Below are 24,143 nucleotides of genomic sequence, written 5' to 3'. Positions count from 1 at the left end.
AAAATGTACTTTGTTTCTGTATTAGTAATACTGATATACTGATAAAGCATATAGATCTCTTTGTGTATGAGGGAAACATTTCCTCTGGACCAAATCATTTCTTTTTCATGCTTTATAGCTAACGTCCATAATGCACCAACTACATGTGCAAGTAAAGCTAGTATTTTCTCAAAGTAGAATGTGATATTCAAAATCCCCCGCCGAATATCCAGATGACACTTTATGAAATATTTTTGCATGCCAATTAAAATCATTTGTTATGCGAAGTACTAGAATGTGAAAAATAACTTCAATGGCAATAACACACAAATCACAAAGAATGCAGCTATCAAACTGTAATCACATCTTCACATAGTGGTGTACCACACTTCAAAACGTAGATCTAATCCTCAGGGCACAGTAAATTTGTTCCCGAATCCCTTGACCATTACTGTCTATCATAGATTACTGTTCACAATTCTATTCCCGAAGCAAATGTATACAAACGCGGGATCAGTTTGTGGAAACAGCTGGTCGACTCAAGGCGATAATACTCATTTATCAAACAATTAATTATAGTCATTGACACTATGGCTGTCCTGCCGTCAAGATAACACTCTTTAGTTAAAACAAGTTTTATTTCCAGATAAATGCAAAAGGACTGGACACAAGTTACCCTAGAAAGTTATCTCTGCATTCATGTATAGATGTATATATAAAATTGTAAAGTTGCTGAAAAGATTATCTGCATATTTATCGCATCATCGAATGTGCGTGTGTCTTTTTTGGTCGTTAGTAAATATTAGTTGTTCGATATGTTAAGTGCTAAGAGTAAACTAATGACCCGAAATTCGAGTGGAAATTTAATTCAGTTATCTTTCAATTCTAAACTGTCTTATTAGCCAGTGCAGGGAGATTGTTTTACCTGTCAGGACACCTGGCTTGCAAACCTTTAGTATATGTCCGATAAGGTTAAGTCATCACCTCTCCGGATTAAGGGGGACACAACTTATTTCAAGCCTATTTGCGTGTGTCATTTTTCATGTGAAGGTATGATGAAAGTATCGTGCATGTTACTAATCAGTTTCATCGTAAACATCTTAGCTAGGCGCACGTCAACGCTTACCTCCAAGTCTAACACAAAACAGTCTCAGAAGATTGAGTTTATTGTACCCCGGGGGTATACTGGAATCGGCCTGTCGGTCTGTCTGTCGTCCCATAATCGTGTCCGGACAACTCATCCTAAACCGATGGGCCGATTCCAATGAAACTTCACACGCATATAAAGGATCGAATGTAGATTTGCATGCAGCTGTTAAAATTACAAAATTTCGGTTGGCAAGGTGGCCGGTCATTTTCAACAGGTTTTCCTTGTCCGGACAGCTTCTTAACTGGTGATCCGATTCCAATGAAACTTCACACAAATATAAAGGGTCGTGTGTAGAATTATGGTTACTATGGTAATAGGTCATTATAAAGAGCTATACCCCTCAGTCGTTTGGTCGATTTCATATTTATCCAAAATGGAATATGAATTTGTAAGAATTCAAAATACTACAAAACTGTACTTTGCAAATAGCATGGAGAGGGAGCGGGGTATATAAGTCAGCCATCGGCTTACAGTTATAAAAGGTCATAATTTTTTTTTAAAGATGTTTTATCTCCCAATACAGGTAAATATGAATGATTAGAAAACAAGAAGAGACTGTTTCATGTTTTTATGCAACGCTTTAAATATCTTGAACACCTGTACTTAACGCTAAACTTTATCTTTATATCTTTTAAATTTAAGATGCGAATAGATAATTGATTGCATTCAGATGAAATTCCGTCGCGCAGAGTCTCCACAATTTACCCGAAATTCTGTAAGACAAATGTATATGCGATTATTTTTTTACGCTGATATTTATTTATTCAGTTATTCCATTTTCTGCTATTGATAACATATATTTCTTTACCGTACGGCACTGAGATACATTTGATGCATTTTTGTGACCAGTAGTGAATACGTTGTCAGCGGTGTTACATTTGAATTATCATACTTGTTGTAATACTATTGATATATTAGTTTGTTTCTTGAAATTGATATATTGATGTTAAAAGATTATTTGAATACAAACTTCAAATATATGTCCGTGATAGAACATATTGGATGTTTCGTGTTCATAATATCGTAAGTGAAAACAATGAAATCATTAAAAAATGTTTTATGCACATTTAATATACGCACTATAATCCCATAGATCGTCGCCCGATTCTCAGCGATCCTCGTTGTTTCTCAAACTTTTCTTTATAGAGACCAACCAACCAATTGTTTTCCCATAGACTTTAGTGTTAACGTTTTGGAGTATTTCATTCAAATTCTTGAATTCAATATGACAATATGGTTTATAACAAAAGTTTAGGGTCTGATATAACACCTAATCAAAAAAAAAAAGTTGGGTCCTTCAGCTCAAGGTATTTCATGTTATCTAAAGTTTGTTATATCTTGTATGATATATCTTATAATACGGAATAGCATTACCGGCCTTAACTATATGCACTTATATCTGAAAAAACTACAGTTATGATATCTGTTCTTAAATACATATAAACAGACACCATCGGATAAGTAAGTGTATTTATGCATTTATAAGTACGTTAACTACGTATGTACTTTTGATAGATATTGAATAGTATATATGTCATCTTCAGTAATAAGTGAATGAAAGCGACCGAGGTGTTTAAAATATTACCCTTTGCTTATATTTACTGTGTACACAGAAAATTGCTACATAATGATAGTCGGTTTCGACGGGAAATCGGATATGCATTTGACAAAAATGGAGCTTTGTCAACAACGAAACTGCTAAATATACACACCAGCTATCTGGTCGGTTCGAGATAACATGAATGCCAGCGAAGTTTCATTCGACTTTTTATCGTACAGATCGTAATCAACCGATGTTTAACAGAAAAAAGCACATCTTTCGCAAAATATTCGAAGTTAACTTCAGTTCAATGCAATTTTTGCATTACATATTATTGATACCAATTAGTAATACCAATTTCAGGATACTTTTGTGGAGAATCTATACGTTGGCCTTGATTAGACCGACACGCGAAGGCGTATTTATTTTGAGTATTGAATCAAAGATATTTAGATACGTGGTATTAATGTGATGCTTCCTAACTTTTGAAATCTAAAAAATTATACACATTACCACGCACCTCTCTGCTTATTTCTCCGTATTTTTTCTTCTTTTTTACTTTTATTTTCTATGCTTTCTTTTCCCTATCCTTCTGATTTTTCAAAGACATCGTAGTTTTTAGAAGTGAAGAGTTAACATGGACTACACTTTTTTCAGGTAGATTTTCACCGTTAATTAAGGGAATTCGAGATATAAAAGACAGAAAATTACAAGAATCCAACATATTTGCATCTACATGTGAAGTAGGTGAATGAACACACATATGGAAACGACAGGTGTTTCTAAGAATAGATACCTAGTCTATTATACTTTTGTAAGAGATAAAGACGACTAATACTTTGGTACGGACATCTTTTGATGACGCAAAAGGTACTGCTAGACACACTGTTTTGTCCTTCCGCCTTCGGCCATCATGCTTTTGAAGGGATGTTTAATATTTACCAAATGTTGATATAACCATTATTCATCTTAAACCATGTAGTAACCTGATACACAGACCAAGAAGGTTCATATTCATACCGATTAAAATTAATTCTCTGGTCCTTTTGCTAAGTCACAATGCACATCTTTTGCTTATTTACATTTGTGCTCGCTATAAGCAGACCAGTGTCCTGTATGACAAGCCAAGTTGTCATTTATTCACGGAGCAACATTGATCCAGACTTTTACCAAATTATATCTGATCAACTTTATAAGACATCTTATATAATAAATGAGATTTCTTATATACTTTTCTTTATAAGATATCTTATATAAGATATATCATAAACTATATGATATCTTATAAAGAAAAATATCAGATATCTTATATAATTCGATAATATGATATCTTATAAAGAACGATATTTGAATTTGAGAAAATGAACTCTCCTCCACTCGATGAAGCTGAATTTACATACAATGGTTTGAAATAGATTTATAATTGCCATATATTCAAGTTTGCTCGAACACGACTTCTGCTCCATGCCAAGCCGATCGTGGTCACGACAGACGGTTGGTTGTGTATGTTGCGCGTGCCTTCCAACAAAACGGAAGTTACCTTACAGAGGGAACAGTCAATCTCGAAATTTTAGGTTTTGTCGGTCTCACGAGAGTCTCGTTCTTTATAAGTTATCTTATAAACTTTTCTTTATAATTTGTTTGGTTTGTTTATTTGTTTAACGTCCTATTAACAGCCAGGGTCATTTAAGGACGTGCCAGGTTTAGGAGGTGGACGAAAGCCGGAGTACCCGGAGAAAAACCACCGCCCTATAGTCAGTACCTGGCAACTGCCCCACGTAGGTTTCGAACTCGCAACCCAGAGGTGGAGGGCTAGTGTTAAAGTGTCGGGACACCTTAACCACTCGGCCACCGCGGCCCCTCCTTTATAATATATCTTATATATTATATAAGATATCTGATATCTTTTATAATATATCTTATATATCATATAAGATGTCATATATTTTATGAGATATCTCATATTAGTACTTAATAAGATATCTCATAAACAAAATCCTATAAAAATATGAGATATCTTACATACTTAAAAAGATATCTCATAAAGAAAAGTTTTTAATATATCTTATAAAATATATAAGAAATCTTATATACTATATAAGATATCTTATATGAAATCTTATATATTATATAATATAAGATATCTTATAAAATATATAAGATAGCTTATATCTTTTATAAGATATCATATACATGTATATTATATAAGATAACTTTTAAACTTTAAATAAGATATCTTATAAACATATAAGATATCTTACATAATATATTAGATATCTTATATAATTTGGTAAAATACTGGATCAACATTACTTTGGGAATAAATGACAACTTGGCTTGCCATAATCCTGATTTACTATCGCTATTATTGGTGAGTAAACAAACTGTTACTAATCCATTACTTTGTAATAATTGATCATCGAATTTGGAATTGTAATTTGGTAATAAATATTCGAGAAACTTCACCAATTTGTCATTATCAGTCAATATAATTATTGTAACATCTACAAAATATGCTTGTGTTCTTATATAAATTCACTATAACATTAAATTTGCTCATTCATTCTATTTCCTTTTAGGTTATTTTTCGGTCATTTGTCATCTCAGACACAACGACATTACCTCTTCTCATTTTCACTGCCCAACATGCGGGAAAATTATCAAGAAGAAATCTAATATGGTTACATATAGTTCTAGATGTGAAAACACACCAGAATTCGCTAAGAAGAGCCCACCACTAACCAGGAAGAACGAAGGATACCCCGTGAAGTAAACGCGCAGCGTGAAAATTTTGCAGATCATGATCATGTTTATAGCGGCAGTAGGACTGAAGGGCGGAAGGAATCACAACCTCTTCTTTCCAATGTTCTTACCAGAGTACCTAAAAGAAAGATTTGTTCAAAATATGGTAAATCAATCCATATCCGTTGGATAAAGAAACACATAAAAAATCACGAGAAAGGAAAGGTTCTTGACATTTCAGTTTACAGACACCATAACAGCGTGGTAATTGACGCCAAAGAAGGAATATTTTGTTCATCTGTAAATTTAAGCGGTCCTTACTTTCCTGTTCACGTAGTGAAAAAAACAAGTAGATCAAATCAAGAGAGCTTTTGTGAACACCAATCATGCATTGATTTAAAGGAGACCGCAAAGAACGGAGGAAATGTTTCCTTTGAATAAGTGCATATAAGGTCAGCATCCTATGCATGCCAAGGGAAAGAAATCAACATGAATACATCAAATCTCAAGGGGATGAATGCTGACCGTTTCCTCACAGATCAGCGATATCATGAAATGTTAGAATTCAAGGAAAACGTTCCAGGCGGTACTCCTTTACTTGTACAACTTCCACACGACGAGAGCAGCTTATGCAAGTACCAGACGGTATTGGTCTGTGATAGGTAGAACTGTCGTCACTTTTGACAAACTTGAAAACTCGTTTTCATGCAGATGTTCAAGGAAATAGTACCTGTATTTATGATATAATACAGCTTTAATTTACATCCCTGACCGTACCGGTCAGCATTAGTACCTGTATTAAAGATATATTACAGCTTTAATTTACATCCCCGGCCGTACCGGTCAATATTAGTACCTGTATTTATTATATACTACAACTTTAATTTACATCCCTGACCGTACAGGTCCACATAAGTACATGTAATCATGATATAATAAAGCTTTAATTTACATCCCCGACCGTACCGGTCAATATTAGTACCTGTATTTATGATATACTACAACTTTAATTTTAATCCCTGACCATAACGGTCACCACTAGTGCCTGTATTCATGATATAATAAAGCTTTAATAAACATCCCTGACCGTACCGGTCAACATTAGTACCTGTATTCATGATATAATACAACTTTAATTTACATCCCTGACTGTACCGGTCAACATCAGTACCTGTTTTCATGATATAATAAAGCTTTAATTTACATCCCTGACTGTACCGGTCACCATTAGTACCTGTATTCATGATATAATACAACTTTAATTTACATCCCTGACTGTACCGGTCAACATCAGTACCTGTTTTCATGATATAATAAAGCTTTAATTTACATCCCTGACTGTACCGGTCACCATTAGTACCTGTATTCATGATATAATACAACTTTAATTTACATCCCCGACCGTACCGGTCAACATCAGAACCCGTTTTAAAGATAAAATACAACTTTAATTTACATCCCCGACCGTACCGGTCAACATCAGTACCTGTATTTATGATATAATACAGCTTTAATTTACATCCCTGACCGTACCAGTCAACATTAGTACCTGTATTCATGATATAATAAAGCTTTAATTTACATCCCTGACCGTACCGGTCACCATCAGTACCTGTATTCATGATATAATAAAGCTTTAATTTACATCCCTGACCGTACCGGTCACCATCAGTACCTGTATTCATGATATAATAAAGCTTTAACTTACATCCCTGACCGTACCGGTCACCATCAGTACCTGTATTCATGATATAATAAAGCTTTAACTTACATCCCTGACCGTACCTGTCAATATTAGTACCTGTATTTATGATATACTACAACTTGAATTTACATCCCTGACTGTACCGGTCAACATTAGTACCTGTTTTCATGATATAATATAACTTTAATTTACATCTGATGTAATGTTGAGAGGAACGGTTGTGGTATTGCCATTCGTCTTTAAATTACAGTTAATGTGTAACAAAAACCTGTATAGACGTCACAGTGCATGTTGTATCGAATGCACCCCGGTACAGTTGGGTCCTTCCGGTACAGACAGAGACCTGTACAGGCGGGGATGTAGGCTGACAGACCCTACTCAATTAAAGAACAATTGTAAAATTTGTCAGATTTGCGACAAGCACAAGTGGATACACATTGGGAACCGACAGTTATCGATGATAGTGATTCGGACGAAGAGGAAACTGAATCAACTATGACACTATCTTCGAATTCTATGCCTCTCTACGTGAAGATCGGATTGTCCGTTATCGGCGGTGCAGCAGCGGTTGTGGCCACACCAGTTGTATTAGGCGCCGTGGGTTTTTCGACCGCAGGGATAGCGGCAGGTAAGTTAAAACATCAATAATGTTTATTGTTACCACGTTAAATTGTGAAACAGGTTGTCGTTATGTTGAGAGTTCAACCATTTATGCACTTACTCGATTCTTATTAATTATCGTAAGCGATATTGTATCTAAATTACAAAATTAATCCCTTTTTTATTATAGGACAGAAAAAGGGCATCACAGAAGTGAATAGATCACAAATTTTCGATAGAGCCATAAAACATTATAACTGAAAGAAAAGTCTGGGCATAGACCACAAAAATTACAAGACTTTGACGTAAATTATGGTAATAATGACTTCCCTGTTGTTGACGTGAGTTTTGGTAATAGTGCTTGATTGATGTTGATTTGGTAATAGTGCTTGACTGATAATGACATTGGTTTTGGTTTAGTGCTTGGCTTATAATGACGTTGGATTTGGTAATAATCCTTGACTGATAATGACGTTTGTTTTGTTAATAGTGCGTGAGAGATGTTGATGTGGGATTTGGTAATAGTGCTTGGCTGATGTTGACGTTGGTTTTGGTAACTGTTAATATGTATTCAATGGTTCATTTCAAGTACTCTTGTTCTTGTGCAAAGAAATAGTGTATGATGCTTAGGTCAAGTAATATAAGATGATAACCCGTATGTAGAACATGTGCTAAATAAATGGTTGGCTGTTGTAACCAGACTCCGAGTCTTTCGTCCTGAGAACTCGGAACATGGCGTCAGAAGTGTGTTAAATGTGGACGAGTGTGGCAAGACGACACCAGAAGATCCACAACCCAAGTTGTCTGTGAAGAATCCACTGTCATGGCAAAATTTTTGCCACTGGAGAACTTCAATTTCAGCGCTACAGTGGAATGGCCGGATTGGAAACAGCGTTTCGCGCGTTACCGGATGGCAACAAAACTCAATAAAGATGATGAGGTAGTGCAAGTTAGTGCTCTCATATATGCCATGGGTAAACAAGCAGAACATGTGTTTAAATCATTCACGTTTGCCACCGCCGGAGATGAGGCTAAATACGAAACTGTTCTCGAGAAATTTGACACATATTTTGTACCAAAACGCAAAGTGATTCACGAGAGGGCTAGATTTCATGTGAGAACTCTAAACTTTCTATTGAGGCATTTGTGCGTGCGCTGTACCAAATTACTAAGGGACAACAAATTCCTAACAAACCTAGAACAAAACAACAAAAGCCTACGCAGCAATATAAACAACAGTCACAACAGCAAACCGAAAGTGCATGTACGCGATGTAACATAATTCATGGCAGTAATGATATGTGCCCTGCAAATGGTAAGCGATGCAATGAGTGTAAAAGTACAATAAAAGTACAATAATTTTGCAGTATGTTGTCGGTCAAAGCGTAATCAGAAACAGGTCAGAGAAGTGGTGTATGAGACAGATAATGATCGACAACCATTCTTTCTAGGATCCATTACATGCAAAGATAACGGGGATCCATGGACAGTAACACTGCGTACTGTAAATCACTTATATTTCGCGAGTACTTAATTTCGCGAACTCGTCTAATTTGACTTATTCGCGAATACAGAATTCCGATCTCATAATGACTTTAAATTCGCGAATGACGTTAGATTGTCTAACACATCAGCGATTTTCCCATGTTGGTAGCCATTTTGTTGATGAGAGTCATGTGACAGTACAAGAAAAGTCATGTGATTCAATCATGTGATTTCGGTGTCTGGCCATACTGAATTGTATTTACCGTACCTGTATACATGCTAAATGGCTTACAAAGGTGGTGTCAGACATTGAACAAAACCCACGGCTCAGTAAAAATACCTGGATGATGACGGGACTACAATAGGTTGTGAGTTAACGTACATTGTAATTAACGTACGTGTGTATACAGTGATACTGATGAACAGTTCTCAGGACAGTCCATTGCAATGATTTATACTCCAGGCGATTATTTGCTCGGAATGTTTGAATTAAATAAATAATTTGTTTGATTTCAACTTTGTTATGGTAAATATCTTTTCGAGAATCAAGCGATGTGAAGTGCTATGTATACATGTAACCTTACATAACTTGCAACAGCATGGGTAATAAAGTACGACATATTTCGGGTGACCATTCAGGGATCCTCGGGACCGTACCTATTAAACTTAAATTAACTACATGTAAAACGTAGTCTAGAAGTTAATTAAGTCCGTAGTTCCACCACATTATCGGTGTTCAGTGGGTTTTTTTGTGTGTGAAATTTTGGTGTTTTGTAATATAAAAACACACTCTGATATAAGTATATTATCTATCATTCTCTCATTATTTCAACGGCGATGTTTGCTTACCAACTAAAGATTACGGTAGATTCAGAATGGACGCCACTTAGTATTCTTGTCATTCTTATACAAATATTCGTGAGGGATTTTAATTCGCATTTGACTCTCCTCGTGAATTAACGCGAAAAAAAATCCCACGCGAAATATAAGTGATTTACAGTATATCACAATCTCCAGTCACCATGAAGATTGACACAGGAGCAGATATCGGTGTTATCTCTAAGATTACATACAACCATCTACAGGAAATGCCAAAACTGATTGAAGTCAGTTCAACACTACAGAGTCCTGGGGGTAAACTGTCAACTATTGGAAAGTTCAAGGCCACTACAAAGTACAAGGGCATTCAGTGCAAGTTTGATGTGTATGTTGTCCGCAGTACAGAGGTGACCAACCTGTTAGGCAGGGATGTGGCAGTTCAAATGGGCCTTGTTATGAGACTTGACGAAATAACTATTGACAGTGAAGTGTTCGGTACTACAGGTCTTGTGAAATGTGATCCAGTAACAATCAAAATGAAACCTGACCTCACACCATATTGTGACACAACAGCTCGTCGAGTACCATCTCGTCTTGGAAAATGTGGAAAAGGAATTAGCCAGAATGGAAAAGGATGGTATTATCGAAAAAGTTACTGAGCCTACTGACTGGTGTGCCCCCATGGTACCAGTTGTAAAGAAAAATGGAAATGTGAGGATATGTGTAGACCTGAAAAAGTTAAATGAAGGCATCAAACGCATGTCATTGGGAAATTAAAGAACATCTTTGCTCACTGGGGGCATGCGTCTGTGCGAATTTGTGTCTGATAATTGACCACAGTTTGCTTCAAAGGAATTCAGTGAATTTGCAGCCTCTTATAACTTCCAACAGACATTTTCTAGCTCACATTAACTACAATCCAATGGGGAAGCAGAAAGTGCTGTGAAAATAGCGAAACGAATCTTGAAGCAGGAGCTTTGATGGCTTACAGGTCAACATCTGTTGCATCAACTGGAGTCAGTCCTTGCCAGTTGATTATGGGACGACAAATCAGGACCACACTGCATGTGGTGGAGAAAATCCTAAATCCAAGATGGCCGAATTTGGACAAAGTCAGAGGTCATGACAAGTCATACAAAGAGCGATATGCGTTCAGCTGCAACCAGCATCATGCTGTAAAGGAGCTACCTGAAATAAGCCCTGGAGAGGAAGTTCGAATCAAGCTGGACAATCAGAAATCATGGAGCACAATGGGTCACGTGGAACATGCAAACCCAGAACGGCGATCATACATTGTCGCGACACCAAATGGACGGTACCGGAGGAATCAGAGACATTTACAAATAGTGAAACGCGATACAAAAGGATACGCGCATAGTACTGCGATTGACTACCCATTCATCGACATTCGTGATGTTGAAGTTCAAAGTGTTCCTGTTGACGCATCGAGGAAAAGCGACTGTACATGTGATATCCACGACAATGCGGGACTGTTCCAAACAGTCCTCGTGATCGTGCATCTAGTAATAAGGAGATTTTGCTGGAATCTCCTGATAAGTTCGCTAAACAAACCCCACCTGGACATCCCATTACAATTCGCTATGGACGCGTGGTGAAGAGAAAAATGCTGGATGATTATTCATATGAATGACATTTTTGACACGTTTTGGTAACCGTGCTTGACTTACATTTACGTGGGTTTTGGTAATAGTGCTTGAGTGATAATGACGTTGGTTTTGGTAACAGTGCTTGACTGATATTGACGTACGTTTTGGTAATAGTGATTGGCTGATGTTGACGTTGGTTTTGGTGACCGTGCTTGACTGATAATGACGTTGGTTTTGGTGACGTTGGTTTTGGTAACCGTGCTTGACTGATAATGCCGTTGGTTTTGGTAATAGTGTTTGACTGATGTTGACGCTGGCTTTGATAATAGTGCTTGACTGATGTTGACATTGGTTTCGGTAATAACGATAAATTGTTTTATTTCCAGGATCTTTGGCAGCGAAGGCTATGTCTGTTGCCGCTGTTGCTAATGGAGGCAGCGTAGCTGCGGGATCGGTTGTGGCAGTCTGCCAGTCGGTTGGGGCAGCGGGTATCGGACTCACTGGAGCTGCCACCGTGGGGACAACTGTGGCCGGGGTCGCTTATGGAGGGGTCACTGTGGCGGAGAAACTTACTAAATAAGACTAGTGATGTTTAACAGCCAATGCCGAATTCGGTTGCTTGAAGCGGTAAAGGACGTAGCAAAGTTTTTTTTGCCAATTATGAAAAACTAAGGTATTGATTCTTAAATTATATCATCATTTGGGGATATATTTGATCAATTAACATACTTTTTGTTGTTCTAATGTTGTCATAATTTATACATTTAACATATTGAGGCTTTGAAAGTGTACTTGTGATCTAGCCCTCGCATATAAGAAAAGGAGATGTGTATAATCACACTAATTTGACATGACAGTGAGATATTTGAATGATATTTTCTACAACACTAAGTGTCGAGCACTTCAATATTATTTTATTGTGGTTTAGTATTTAAACATCCGGGATCAATAATCAAACTATTGTAATTTATTGTCAGAATCCTTTAATTTATATTAAATATTGTTTTGTGGTTCCTGGTTTACACATTTTTGTATTATTTATAAATGTCTGTCTTTTGGTCACAGAGACAATTGATGTGGGTTTGGCCCAACCAGAAATCGGTATGAAAGCGTCCTGGACTGGCCCACCATCCATGAACAATGTTACATATATGATCCTGATGTTGCGTAAAATGATTCCTTCTAAGAATCTGATATATTCTTACTCTTGCTATTATTACTGTATATCTGGCGATATATTTCAGTATAATAATATCCGCAGTTATTTACGGAAGCCGAATTGGACAAAAAAAGAAAATATCATTAATTAGGGCGGTACAATATATTTCTTTCTTAATGACATATTCTAATTTCACAATAATGACTTTTTAGGTCACCTGAGACGAAGTCTCAAGTGACCTATTCTAATTGCCTTTTGTCCGTCGTCGTGCGTCATGCATCCGTAAACTATTTACATTTTCGACTTCTTCTCCAAAACCACTTAACCAAATTCAATGAAATTTGGCAGAAAGTTTCTAATGGCTGAAGGTCAACCAAAATTGTGAATTATATGGTCCCCATCCTCCAGGGGACTGAGGGGCGGGGCCAAAATGGGTCTAATTGACTAAAACTTCAAAAATCTTCTTCTCTACTCTCAGATATGGTGGAGTCAAACACTCTTCATAGATGGAAGGGTCTTGTGGTGCTTTACCAAAATTGTGAATTGCATGACCCTGGGTCTCACATTTGCCCCTGGGGAGGGGGTAAACTTTACTATAGTTTATATAGGGAAATCACATTTTTGACTATTATTTGTTGGATTTGTATTGGAACTCATTCTAACCTGGTCAACATTATCAGCATGGGATAACAGTTTGATGGTATGCATATGTTGGCCCTGACTGACCCCCAGGGGCTGATGGGCGGGGCTAAAAAGGGTCAAATTGACTGAAATTTCAAAAATCTTCTTCGAGATCTACTCTCATATTTGGTAGAATCAAAAACTCTCCATAGATGGAAGGGTCTGATGGTGCTTTACCAAAATTGTGAATTTCATGACCCTGGGGTCTCACGTTTGTCCCTGGGGAGGGGGTAAACTTTACAATAGTTTATATAGGGAAATCACATTTTTGACCATTATTTGTTGGATTTGTATTGGAACTCATTCTAACCTGGTCAACATTATCAGCATGGGATAACAGTTTGATGAAATGCAGATGTTGGCCCTGATTGACCCCAGGGGCTGAGGGGCGGGGCTAAAAAAGGGTCAAATTGACTGAAATTTCAAAAATCTTCTTCTCAATACCTATATAACATAGAATCAAATACTTTTCATAGAAGGAAGGGTTTCATGGTGTTTTACTTAAATTGTGAATTTCATGACCCTTGGGGTCTCACGTTTGCCCCTGGGGAGGGGGTAAACTTTACTATAGTTTATATAGGGAAATCACATTTTTGACTATTATTTGTTGGATTTGTATTGGAACTCATTCTAACCTGGTCAACATTATCAGCATGGGATAACAGTTTGATGGTATGTATATGGTGGCCCTGACTGACCCCCAGGGGCTGAGGGGCGGGGCTAAAAAGGGTCATATTGACTGAAATTTCAAAAATCTTCTTCTCAATACCTATATCAGATAGAATCAAATACTTTTCATAGAAGGAAGGGTTTCATGGTGTTTTACTTAAATTGTGAATTTCATGAACCTTGGGGTCTCACGTTTGCCCCTGGGGAGGGGGTAAACTTTACTATAGTTTATATAGGGAAATCACATTTTTGACTATTATTTGTTGGATTTGTATTGGAACTCATTCTAACCTGATCAACATTATCAGCATGGGATAACAGTTTGATGGTATGCATATGGTGGCCCTGACTGACCCCCAGGGGCTGATGGGCGGGGCTAAAAAGGGTCAAATTGACTGAAATTTCAAAAATCTTATTCTCTACTCTCATATTTGGTAGAATCAAAAACTCTCCATAGATGGAAGGGTCTTATGGTGCTTTACCAAAATTGTGAATTTCATGACCCTGGGGTTTCACGTTTGTCCCTGGGGAGGGGGTAAACTTTACAATAGTTTATATAGGGAAATCACATTTTTGACTATTATTTGTTGGATTTGTATTAGAACTCATTCTAACCTGGTCAACATTATCAGCATGGGAAAACAGTTTGATGGTATGCATATATTTGCCCTGACTGACCCCCAGGGGCTGATGGGCGGGGCTAAAAAGGGTCAAATTGACTGAAATTTCAAAAATCTTCTCTACTCTCATATTTGGTAGAATCAAAAACTCTCCATAGATGGAAGGGTCTTATGGTGCTTTACCAAAATTGTGAATTTCATGACCGAGGGGGTAAACTTTACAATAGTTTATATAGGGAAATCACATTTTTGACTATTATTTGTTGGATTTGTATTATAACTCATTCTAACCTGGTCAACATTATCAGCATGGGAAAACAGTTTGATGGTATGCATATATTGGCCCTGACTGACCCCCAGGGGCTGATGGGCGGGGCTTAAAAGGGTCAAATTGACTGAAATTTCAAAAATCTTCTCTACTCTCATATTTGGTAGAATAAAAAAATCTCCATAGACGGAAGGGTCTTTTGGTGCTTAACCAAAATTGTGAATTTCATGACCCTGGGGGCTCACGTTTGCCCCTGGGGAGGGGGTAAACTTTACAATAGTTTATATAGGGAAATCACATTTTTGACCATTATTTGTTGTATTTGTATTGGAACTCATTCTAACCTGGTCAACATTATCAGCATGGGATAACAGTTTGATGGTATGTATATGGTGGCCCTGACTGACCCCCAGGGGCTGAGGGGCGGGGCTAAAATGGGTCAAATTGACTGAAATTTCAAAAATCTTCTTCTCAATACCTATATCAGATAGAATCAAATACTTTTCATAGAAGGAAGGGTTTCATGGTGTTTTACTTAAATTGTGAATTTCACGACCCTTGGGGTCTCACGTTTGCCCCTGGGGAGGGGGTAAACTTTACTATAGTTTATATAGGGAAATCACATTTTTGACTATTATTTGTTGGATTTGTATCAGAACTCATTCTAACCTGGTCAACATTATCAGCATGGGAAAACAGTTTGATGGTATGCATATATTGGCCCTGACTGACCCCCAGGGGCTGATGGGCGGGGCTTAAAAGGGTCAAATTGACTGAAATTTCAAAAATCTTCTCTACTCTCATATTTGGTAGAATAAAAAAATCTCCATAGACGGAAGGGTCTTTTGGTGCTTAACCAAAATTGTGAATTTCATGACCCTGGGGGCTCACGTTTGCCCCTGGGGAGGGGGTAAACTTTACAATAGTTTATATAGGGAAATCACATTTTTGACCATTATTTGTTGTATTTGTATTGGAACTCATTCTAACCTGGTCAACATTATCAGCATGGGATAACAGTTTGATGGTATGTATATGGTGGCCCTGACTGACCCCCAGGGGCTGAGGGGCGGGGCTAAAAAGGGTCAAATTGACTGAAATTTCAAAAATCTTCTTCTCAATACCTATATCAGATAGAATCAAATACTTTTCATAGAAGGAAGGGTTTCATGGTGTTTTACTTAAATTGTGAATTTCATGACCCTTGGGGTCTCACGTTTGTCCCTGGGGAGGGGGTAAACTTTACTATAGTTTATATAGGGAAATCACATTTTTGACTATTATTTGTTGGATTTGTATTGGAACTCATTCTAACCTGATCAACATTATCAGCATGGGATAACAGTTTGATGGTATGCATATGGTGGCCCTGACTGACCCCCAGGGGCTGATGGGCGGGGCTAAAAAGGGTCAAATTGACTGAAATTTCAAAAATCTTCTTCTCTACTCTCATATTTGGTAGAATCAAAAACTCTCCATAGATGGAAGGGTCTTATGGTGCTTTACCAAAATTGTGAATTTCATGACCGAGGGGGTAAACTTTACAATAGTTTATATAGGGAAATCACATTTTTGACTATTATTTGTTGGATTTGTATTATAACTCATTCTAACCTGGTCAACATTATCAGCATGGGAAAACAGTTTGATGGTATGCATATATTTGCCCTGACTGACCCCCAGGGGCTGATGGGCGGGGCTTAAAAGGGTCAAATTGACTGAAATTTCAAAAATCTTCTCTACTCTCATATTTGGTAGAATAAAAAAATCTCCATAGACGGAAGGGTCTTTTGGTGCTTAACCAAAATTGTGAATTTCATGACCCTGGGGGCTCACGTTTGCCCCTGGGGAGGGGGTAAACTTTACAATAGTTTATATAGGGAAATCACATTTTTGACCATTATTTGTTGTATTTGTATTGGAACTCATTCTAACCTGGTCAACATTATCAGCATGGGATAACAGTTTGATGGTATGTATATGGTGGCCCTGACTGACCCCCAGGGGCTGAGGGGCGGGGCTAAAATGGGTCAAATTGACTAAAATTTCAAAAATCTTCTTCTCAATACCTATATCAGATAGAATCAAATACTTTTCATAGAAGGAAGGGTTTCATGGTGTTTTACTTAAATTGTGAATTTCACGACCCTTGGGGTCTCACGTTTGCCCCTGGGGAGGGGGTAAACTTTACTATAGTTTATATAGGGAAATCACATTTTTGACTATTATTTGTTGGATTTGTATTAGAACTCATTCTAACCTGGTCAACATTATCAGCATGGGAAAACAGTTTGATGGTATGCATATATTGGCCCTGACTGACCCCCAGGGGCTGATGGGCGGGGCTTAAAAGGGTCAAATTGACTGAAATTTCAAAAATCTTCTCTACTCTCATATTTGGTAGAATAAAAAAATCTCCATAGACGGAAGGGTCTTTTGGTGCTTAACCAAAATTGTGAATTTCATGACCCTGGGGGCTCACGTTTGCCCCTGGGGAGGGGGTAAACTTTACAATAGTTTATATAGGGAAATCACATTTTTGACCATTATTTGTTGTATTTGTATTGGAACTCATTCTAACCTGGTCAACATTATCAGCATGGGATAACAGTTTGATGGTATGTATATGGTGGCCCTGACTGACCCCCAGGGGCTGAGGGGCGGGGCTAAAAAGGGTCAAATTGACTGAAATTTCAAAAATCTTCTTCTCAATACCTATATCAGATAGAATCAAATACTTTTCATAGAAGGAAGGGTTTCATGGTGTTTTACTTAAATTGTGAATTTCATGACCCTTGGGGTCTCACGTTTGTCCCTGGGGAGGGGGTAAACTTTACTATAGTTTATATAGGGAAATCACATTTTTGACTATTATTTGTTGGATTTGTATTGGAACTCATTCTAACCTGATCAACATTATCAGCATGGGATAACAGTTTGATGGTATGCATATGGTGGCCCTGACTGACCCCCAGGGGCTGATGGGCGGGGCTAAAAAGGGTCAAATTGACTGAAATTTCAAAAATCTTCTTCTCTACTCTCATATTTGGTAGAATCAAAAACTCTCCATAGATGGAAGGGTCTTATGGTGCTTAACCAAAATTGTGAATTTCATGACCCTGGGGGCTCACGTTTGCCCCTGGGGAGGGGGTAAACTTTACAATAGTTTATATAGGGAAATCACATTTTTGACCATTATTTGTTGTATTTGTATTGGAACTCATTCTAACCTGGTCAACATTATCAGCATGGGATAACAGTTTGATGGTATGTATATGGTGGCCCTGACTGACCCCCAGGGGCTGAGGGGCGGGGCTAAAATGGGTCAAATTGACTGAAATTTCAAAAATCTTCTTCTCAATACCTATATCAGATAGAATCAAATACTTTTCATAGAAGGAAGGGTTTCATGGTGTTTTACTTAAATTGTGAATTTCACGACCCTTGGGGTCTCACGTTTGCCCCTGGGGAGGGGGTAAACTTTACTATAGTTTATATAGGGAAATCACATTTTTGACTATTATTTGTTGGATTTGTATTAGAACTCATTCTAACCTGGTCAACATTATCAGCATGGGAAAACAGTTTGATGGTATGCATATATTGGCCCTGACTGACCCCCAGGGGCTGATGGGCGGGGCTTAAAAGGGTCAAATTGACTGAAATTTCAAAAATCTTCTCTACTCTCATATTTGGTAGAATAAAAAAATCTCCATAGACGGAAGGGTCTTTTGGTGCTTAACCAAAATTGTGAATTTCATGACCCTGGGGGCTCACGTTTGCCCCTGGGGAGGGGGTAAACTTTACAATAGTTTATATAGGGAAATCACATTTTTGACCATTATTTGTTGTATTTGTATTGGAACTCATTCTAACCTGGTCAACATTATCAGCATGGGATAACAGTTTGATGGTATGTATATGGTGGCCCTGACTGACCCCCAGGGGCTGAGGGGCGGGGCTAAAAAGGGTCAAATTGACTGAAATTTCAAAAATCTTCTTCTCAATACCTATATCAGATAGAATCAAATACTTTTCATAGAAGGAAGGGTTTCATGGTGTTTTACTTAAATTGTGAATTTCATGACCCTTGGGGTCTCACGTTTGTCCCTGGGGAGGGGGTAAACTTTACTATAGTTTATATAGGGAAATCACATTTTTGACTATTATTTGTTGGATTTGTATTGGAACTCATTCTAACCTGATCAACATTATCAGCATGGGATAACAGTTTGATGGTATGCATATGGTGGCCCTGACTGACCCCCAGGGGCTGATGGGCGGGGCTAAAAAGGGTCAAATTGACTGAAATTTCAAAAATCTTCTTCTCTACTCTCATATTTGGTAGAATCAAAAACTCTCCATAGATGGAAGGGTCTTATGGTGCTTTACCAAAATTGTGAATTTCATGACCGAGGGGGTAAACTTTACAATAGTTTATATAGGGAAATCATATTTTTGACTGTTATTTGTTGGATTTGTATTATAACTCATTCTAACCTGGTCAACATTATCAGCATGGGAAAACAGTTTGATGGTATGCATATATTTGCCCTGACTGACCCCCAGGGGCTGATGGGCGGGGCTTAAAAGGGTCAAATTGACTGAAATTTCAAAAATCTTCTCTACTCTCATATTTGGTAGAATAAAAAAATCTCCATAGACGGAAGGGTCTTTTGGTGCTTAACCAAAATTGTGAATTTCATGACCCTGGGGGCTCACGTTTGCCCCTGGGGAGGGGGTAAACTTTACAATAATTTATATAGGGAAATCACATTTTTGACCATTATTAGCTCACCTGCCCGAAGGGCAAGTGAGCTTATGCCGTGGCGCGGCGTCCGTCGTCCGTCCGGCCGTCCGGCCGTCCGTCCGGCGTCAACTTTTCCATTCAAGCAACTTCTTCTCAATAACCAAAAGTTCCAGAGACCTAATATTGGGCCTGTAGCATGCTGGGGTGAAGGGCTACCAAGTTTGTTCAAATGAATAACGTTGACCTTCATTCAAGGTCACAGGGGTCAAAAAGGCTAAAATCTTTAAACAACTTCTTCTCAATAACCAAGAGTCCCAGGGAGTTGATATTAGGTCTGTAGCATGCTGGGGTGAAGGGCTACCAAGTTTGTTCAAATGAATGACCTTAACTTTCATTCAAGGTCACAGGGGTCAAATATGCTAAAAAAAAATTAAACGACTACTTCTAAATAGCCAAAAGACCCAGGGACTTGATATTGGGTCTGTAGCATGCTGGGGTGAAGGGCTACCAAGTTTGTTCAAATGAATGACCTTGACCTTCATTCAAGGTCACAGGAGTCAAAAAGGCTAAAATCTTTAAACGACTTCTTCTCAATAACCAACAGATCCAGAGACCTAATATTTGGCCTGCAGCATGCTAGGGTGAAGGGCTCCCAAGTTTGTTCAAATGAATGACCTTGACCTTCATTCAAGGTCACAGGAGTCAAAAAGGCTAAAATCTTTGAACGACTTCTTCTCAATAACCAAGAGGCCCAGGGAGTTGATATTTGGCCTGTAGCATGCTGGGGTGAAGGGCTACCAAGTTTGTTCAAATGAATGACCTTGACCTTCATTCAAGGTCACAGGAGTCAAAAAGGCTAAAATCTTTAAACAACTTCTTCTCAATAACCAACAGATCCAGAGACCTAATATTTGGCCTGCAGCATGCTAGGGTCAAGGGCTCCCAAGTTTGTTCAAATGAATGGCCTTGACCTTCATTCAAGGTCACAGGAGTCAAAAAGGCTAAAATCTTTAAATGACTTCTTCTCAATAACCAAGAGGCCCAGGGAGTTGATATTGGGTCTGTAGCATGCTGGGGTAAAGGGCTACCAAGTTTGTTGAAATGAATGACCTTGACCTTCATTCAAGGTCACAGGAGTCAAAAAGGCTAAAATCTTTAAACAACTTCTTCTCAATAACAAGAGTCCCAGAGACCTAATATTTGGCCTGTAGCATGCTGGGGTGAAGGGCTCCCAAGTTTGTTCAAATGAATGACCTTGATCTTCATTCAAGGTCACAGGAGTCAAAAAGGCTGAAATCTTTAAACGACTTCTTCTCAATAACCAACAGTCCCAGGGAGTTGATATTGGGTCTGTAGCATGCTGGGGTAAAGGGCTACCAAGTTTGTTCAAATGAATGACCTTGATCTTTATTCAAGGTCACAGGAGTCAAAAAGGCTAAAATCTTTAAACGACTTCTTCTCAATAACCAACAGTCCCAGGGAGTTGATATTGGGTCTATAGCATGCTGGGGTGAAGGGCTACCTAGTTTGTTCAAATGAATGACTTTGACCTTCATTCAATGTCACAGGGACCAAACAGGCTAAAATCTTTAAACGACTTCTTCTCAATAACCAAGAGTCCCAGGGAGTTGATATTGGGTTTGTAGCATGCTGCGGTAAAGGGCTACCAAATTTGTTCAAATGAATGACCTTGACCTTCATTCAAGGTCACAGGAGTCAAAAAGGCTAAAATCTTTAAACGACTTCTTCTCAATAACCAACAGTCCCAGAGACCTAATATTTGGCCTGTAGCATGCTGGGGTAAAGGGCTACCAAGTTTGTTCAAATGAATGACCTTGATCTTCATTCAAGGTCACAGGAGTCAAAAAGGCTAAAATCTTTAAACGACTTCTTCTCAATAACCAAGAGTCCCAGGGAGTTGATATTAAGTCTGTAGCATGCTGGGGTAAAGGGCTACCAAGTTTGTTGAAATGAATGACCTTGACCTTCATTCAAGGTCACAGGAGTCAAAAAGGCTAAAATCTTGAAGCATGCTTTCAAATAACTGCAGGATCCATATATGAAAAGATCACTGCATTGCAGGTGAGCGATTTGGGCCCATTGGGCCCTTGTTTGTTGTATTTGTATTGGAACTCATTCTAACCTGGTCAACATTATCAGCATGGGATAACAGTTTGATGGTATGTATATGGTGGCCCTGACTGTCCCCCAGGGGCTGAGGGGCGGGGCTAAAATGGGTCAAATTGACTGAAATTTCAAAAATCTTCTTCTCAATACCTATATCAGATAGAATCAAATACTTTTCATAGAAGGAAGGGTTTCATGGTGTTTTACTTAAATTGTGAATTTCACGACCCTTGGGGTCTCACGTTTGCCCCTGGGGAGGGGGTAAACTTTACTATAGTTTATATAGGGAAATCACATTTTTGACTATTATTTGTTGGATTTGTATTAGAACTCATTCTAACCTGGTCAACATTATCAGCATGGGAAAACAGTTTGATGGTATGCATATATTGGCCCTGACTGACCCCCAGGGGCTGATGGGCGGGGCTTAAAAGGGTCAAATTGACTGAAATTTCAAAAATCTTCTCTACTCTCATATTTGGTAGAATAAAAAAATCTCCATAGACGGAAGGGTCTTTTGGTGCTTAACCAAAATTGTGAATTTCATGACCCTGGGGGCTCACGTTTGCCCCTGGGGAGGGGGTAAACTTTACAATAGTTTATATAGGGAAATCACATTTTTGACCATTATTTGTTGTATTTGTATTGGAACTCATTCTAACCTGGTCAACATTATCAGCATGGGATAACAGTTTGATGGTATGTATATGGTGGCCCTGACTGACCCCCAGGGGCTGAGGGGCGGGGCTAAAAAGGGTCAAATTGACTGAAATTTCAAAAATCTTCTTCTCAATACCTATATCAGATAGAATCAAATACTTTTCATAGAAGGAAGGGTTTCATGGTGTTTTACTTAAATTGTGAATTTCATGACCCTTGGGGTCTCACGTTTGTCCCTGGGGAGGGGGTAAACTTTACTATAGTTTATATAGGGAAATCACATTTTTGACTATTATTTGTTGGATTTGTATTGGAACTCATTCTAACCTGATCAACATTATCAGCATGGGATAACAGTTTGATGGTATGCATATGGTGGCCCTGACTGACCCCCAGGGGCTGATGGGCGGGGCTAAAAAGGGTCAAATTGACTGAAATTTCAAAAATCTTCTTCTCTACTCTCATATTTGGTAGAATCAAAAACTCTCCATAGATGGAAGGGTCTTATGGTGCTTTACCAAAATTGTGAATTTCATGACCGAGGGGGTAAACTTTACAATAGTTTATATAGGGAAATCATATTTTTGACTGTTATTTGTTGGATTTGTATTATAACTCATTCTAACCTGGTCAACATTATCAGCATGGGAAAACAGTTTGATGGTATGCATATATTTGCCCTGACTGACCCCCAGGGGCTGATGGGCGGGGCTTAAAAGGGTCAAATTGACTGAAATTTCAAAAATCTTCTCTACTCTCATATTTGGTAGAATAAAAAAATCTCCATAGACGGAAGGGTCTTTTGGTGCTTAACCAAAATTGTGAATTTCATGACCCTGGGGGCTCACGTTTGCCCCTGGGGAGGGGGTAAACTTTACAATAGTTTATATAGGGAAATCACATTTTTGACCATTATTTGTTGTATTTGTATTGGAACTCATTCTAACCTGGTCAACATTATCAGCATGGGATAACAGTTTGATGGTATGTATATGGTGGCCCTGACTGTCCCCCAGGGGCTGAGGGGCGGGGCTAAAATGGGTCAAATTGACTGAAATTTCAAAAATCTTCTTCTCAATACCTATATCAGATAGAATCAAATACTTTTCATAGAAGGAAGGGTTTCATGGTGTTTTACTTAAATTGTGAATTTCACGACCCTTGGGGTCTCACGTTTGCCCCTGGGGAGGGGGTAAACTTACTATAGTTTATATAGGGAAATCACATTTTTGACTATTATTTGTTGGATTTGTATTAGAACTCATTCTAACCTGGTCAACATTATCAGCATGGGAAAACAGTTTGATGGTATGCATATATTGGCCCTGACTGACCCCCAGGGGCTGAGGGGCGGAGCTAAAAAGGGTCAAATTGACTGAAATTTCAAAAATCTTCTCTACTCTCATATTTGGTAGAATAAAAAAATCTCCATAGACGGAAGGGTCTTTTGGTGCTTAACCAAAATTGTGAATTTCATGACCCTGGGGGCTCACGTTTGCCCCTGGGGAGGGGGTAAACTTTACAATAGTTTATATAGGGAAATCACATTTTTGACCATTATTTGTTGTATTTGTATTGGAAC

General features: G+C 38.2%; 2 protein-coding genes across 3 annotated transcripts in view; both read left to right on the top strand.

The window, feature by feature from the left end:
- The window catches only part of LOC117324298 (interferon alpha-inducible protein 27-like protein 2A), a 64,133-nt gene that overhangs the window by 19,851 nt on the left and 20,139 nt on the right, over window positions 1-24,143 (top strand). The gene's annotated exons all lie outside the window — the stretch shown is intronic.
- Window positions 7,455-12,646, top strand: LOC117324299 (interferon alpha-inducible protein 27-like protein 2). 2 transcript variants are annotated; one of them, XM_033880087.1, is made up of 3 exons: window positions 7,455-7,744; window positions 12,014-12,246; window positions 12,304-12,646. In XM_033880087.1, the coding sequence occupies exons 1-2, from the start codon at window positions 7,612-7,614 to the stop codon at window positions 12,205-12,207; spliced, it is 327 nt and encodes a 108-aa protein (XP_033735978.1). In that variant the 5' UTR covers window positions 7,455-7,611; the 3' UTR covers window positions 12,208-12,246; window positions 12,304-12,646. The 2 variants fall into 2 exon arrangements, with proteins under 2 accessions (XP_033735978.1, XP_033735977.1); XM_033880086.1 differs by having other exon boundaries at window positions 12,014-12,646.

Source organism: Pecten maximus, chromosome 3 (genome assembly GCF_902652985.1).
Source record: "Pecten maximus chromosome 3, xPecMax1.1, whole genome shotgun sequence".
Taxonomy (NCBI): domain Eukaryota; kingdom Metazoa; phylum Mollusca; class Bivalvia; order Pectinida; family Pectinidae; genus Pecten; species Pecten maximus.
The sequence above is the reverse complement of the archived record's forward strand: the minus strand, read 5'-3'. Positions and strand labels throughout refer to the sequence as shown.

Excerpts from the sequence above, each read along its gene's own strand:
- LOC117324299 (XM_033880087.1), top strand. The coding sequence starts at position 7,612 with ATGACACTATCTTCGAATTCTATGCCTCTCTACGTGAAGATCGGATTG. Across the intron at positions 7,745-12,013 it reads GACCGCAGGGATAGCGGCAG|GATCTTTGGCAGCGAAGGCT; the intron begins GTAAGTTAAAAC and ends TTTTATTTCCAG.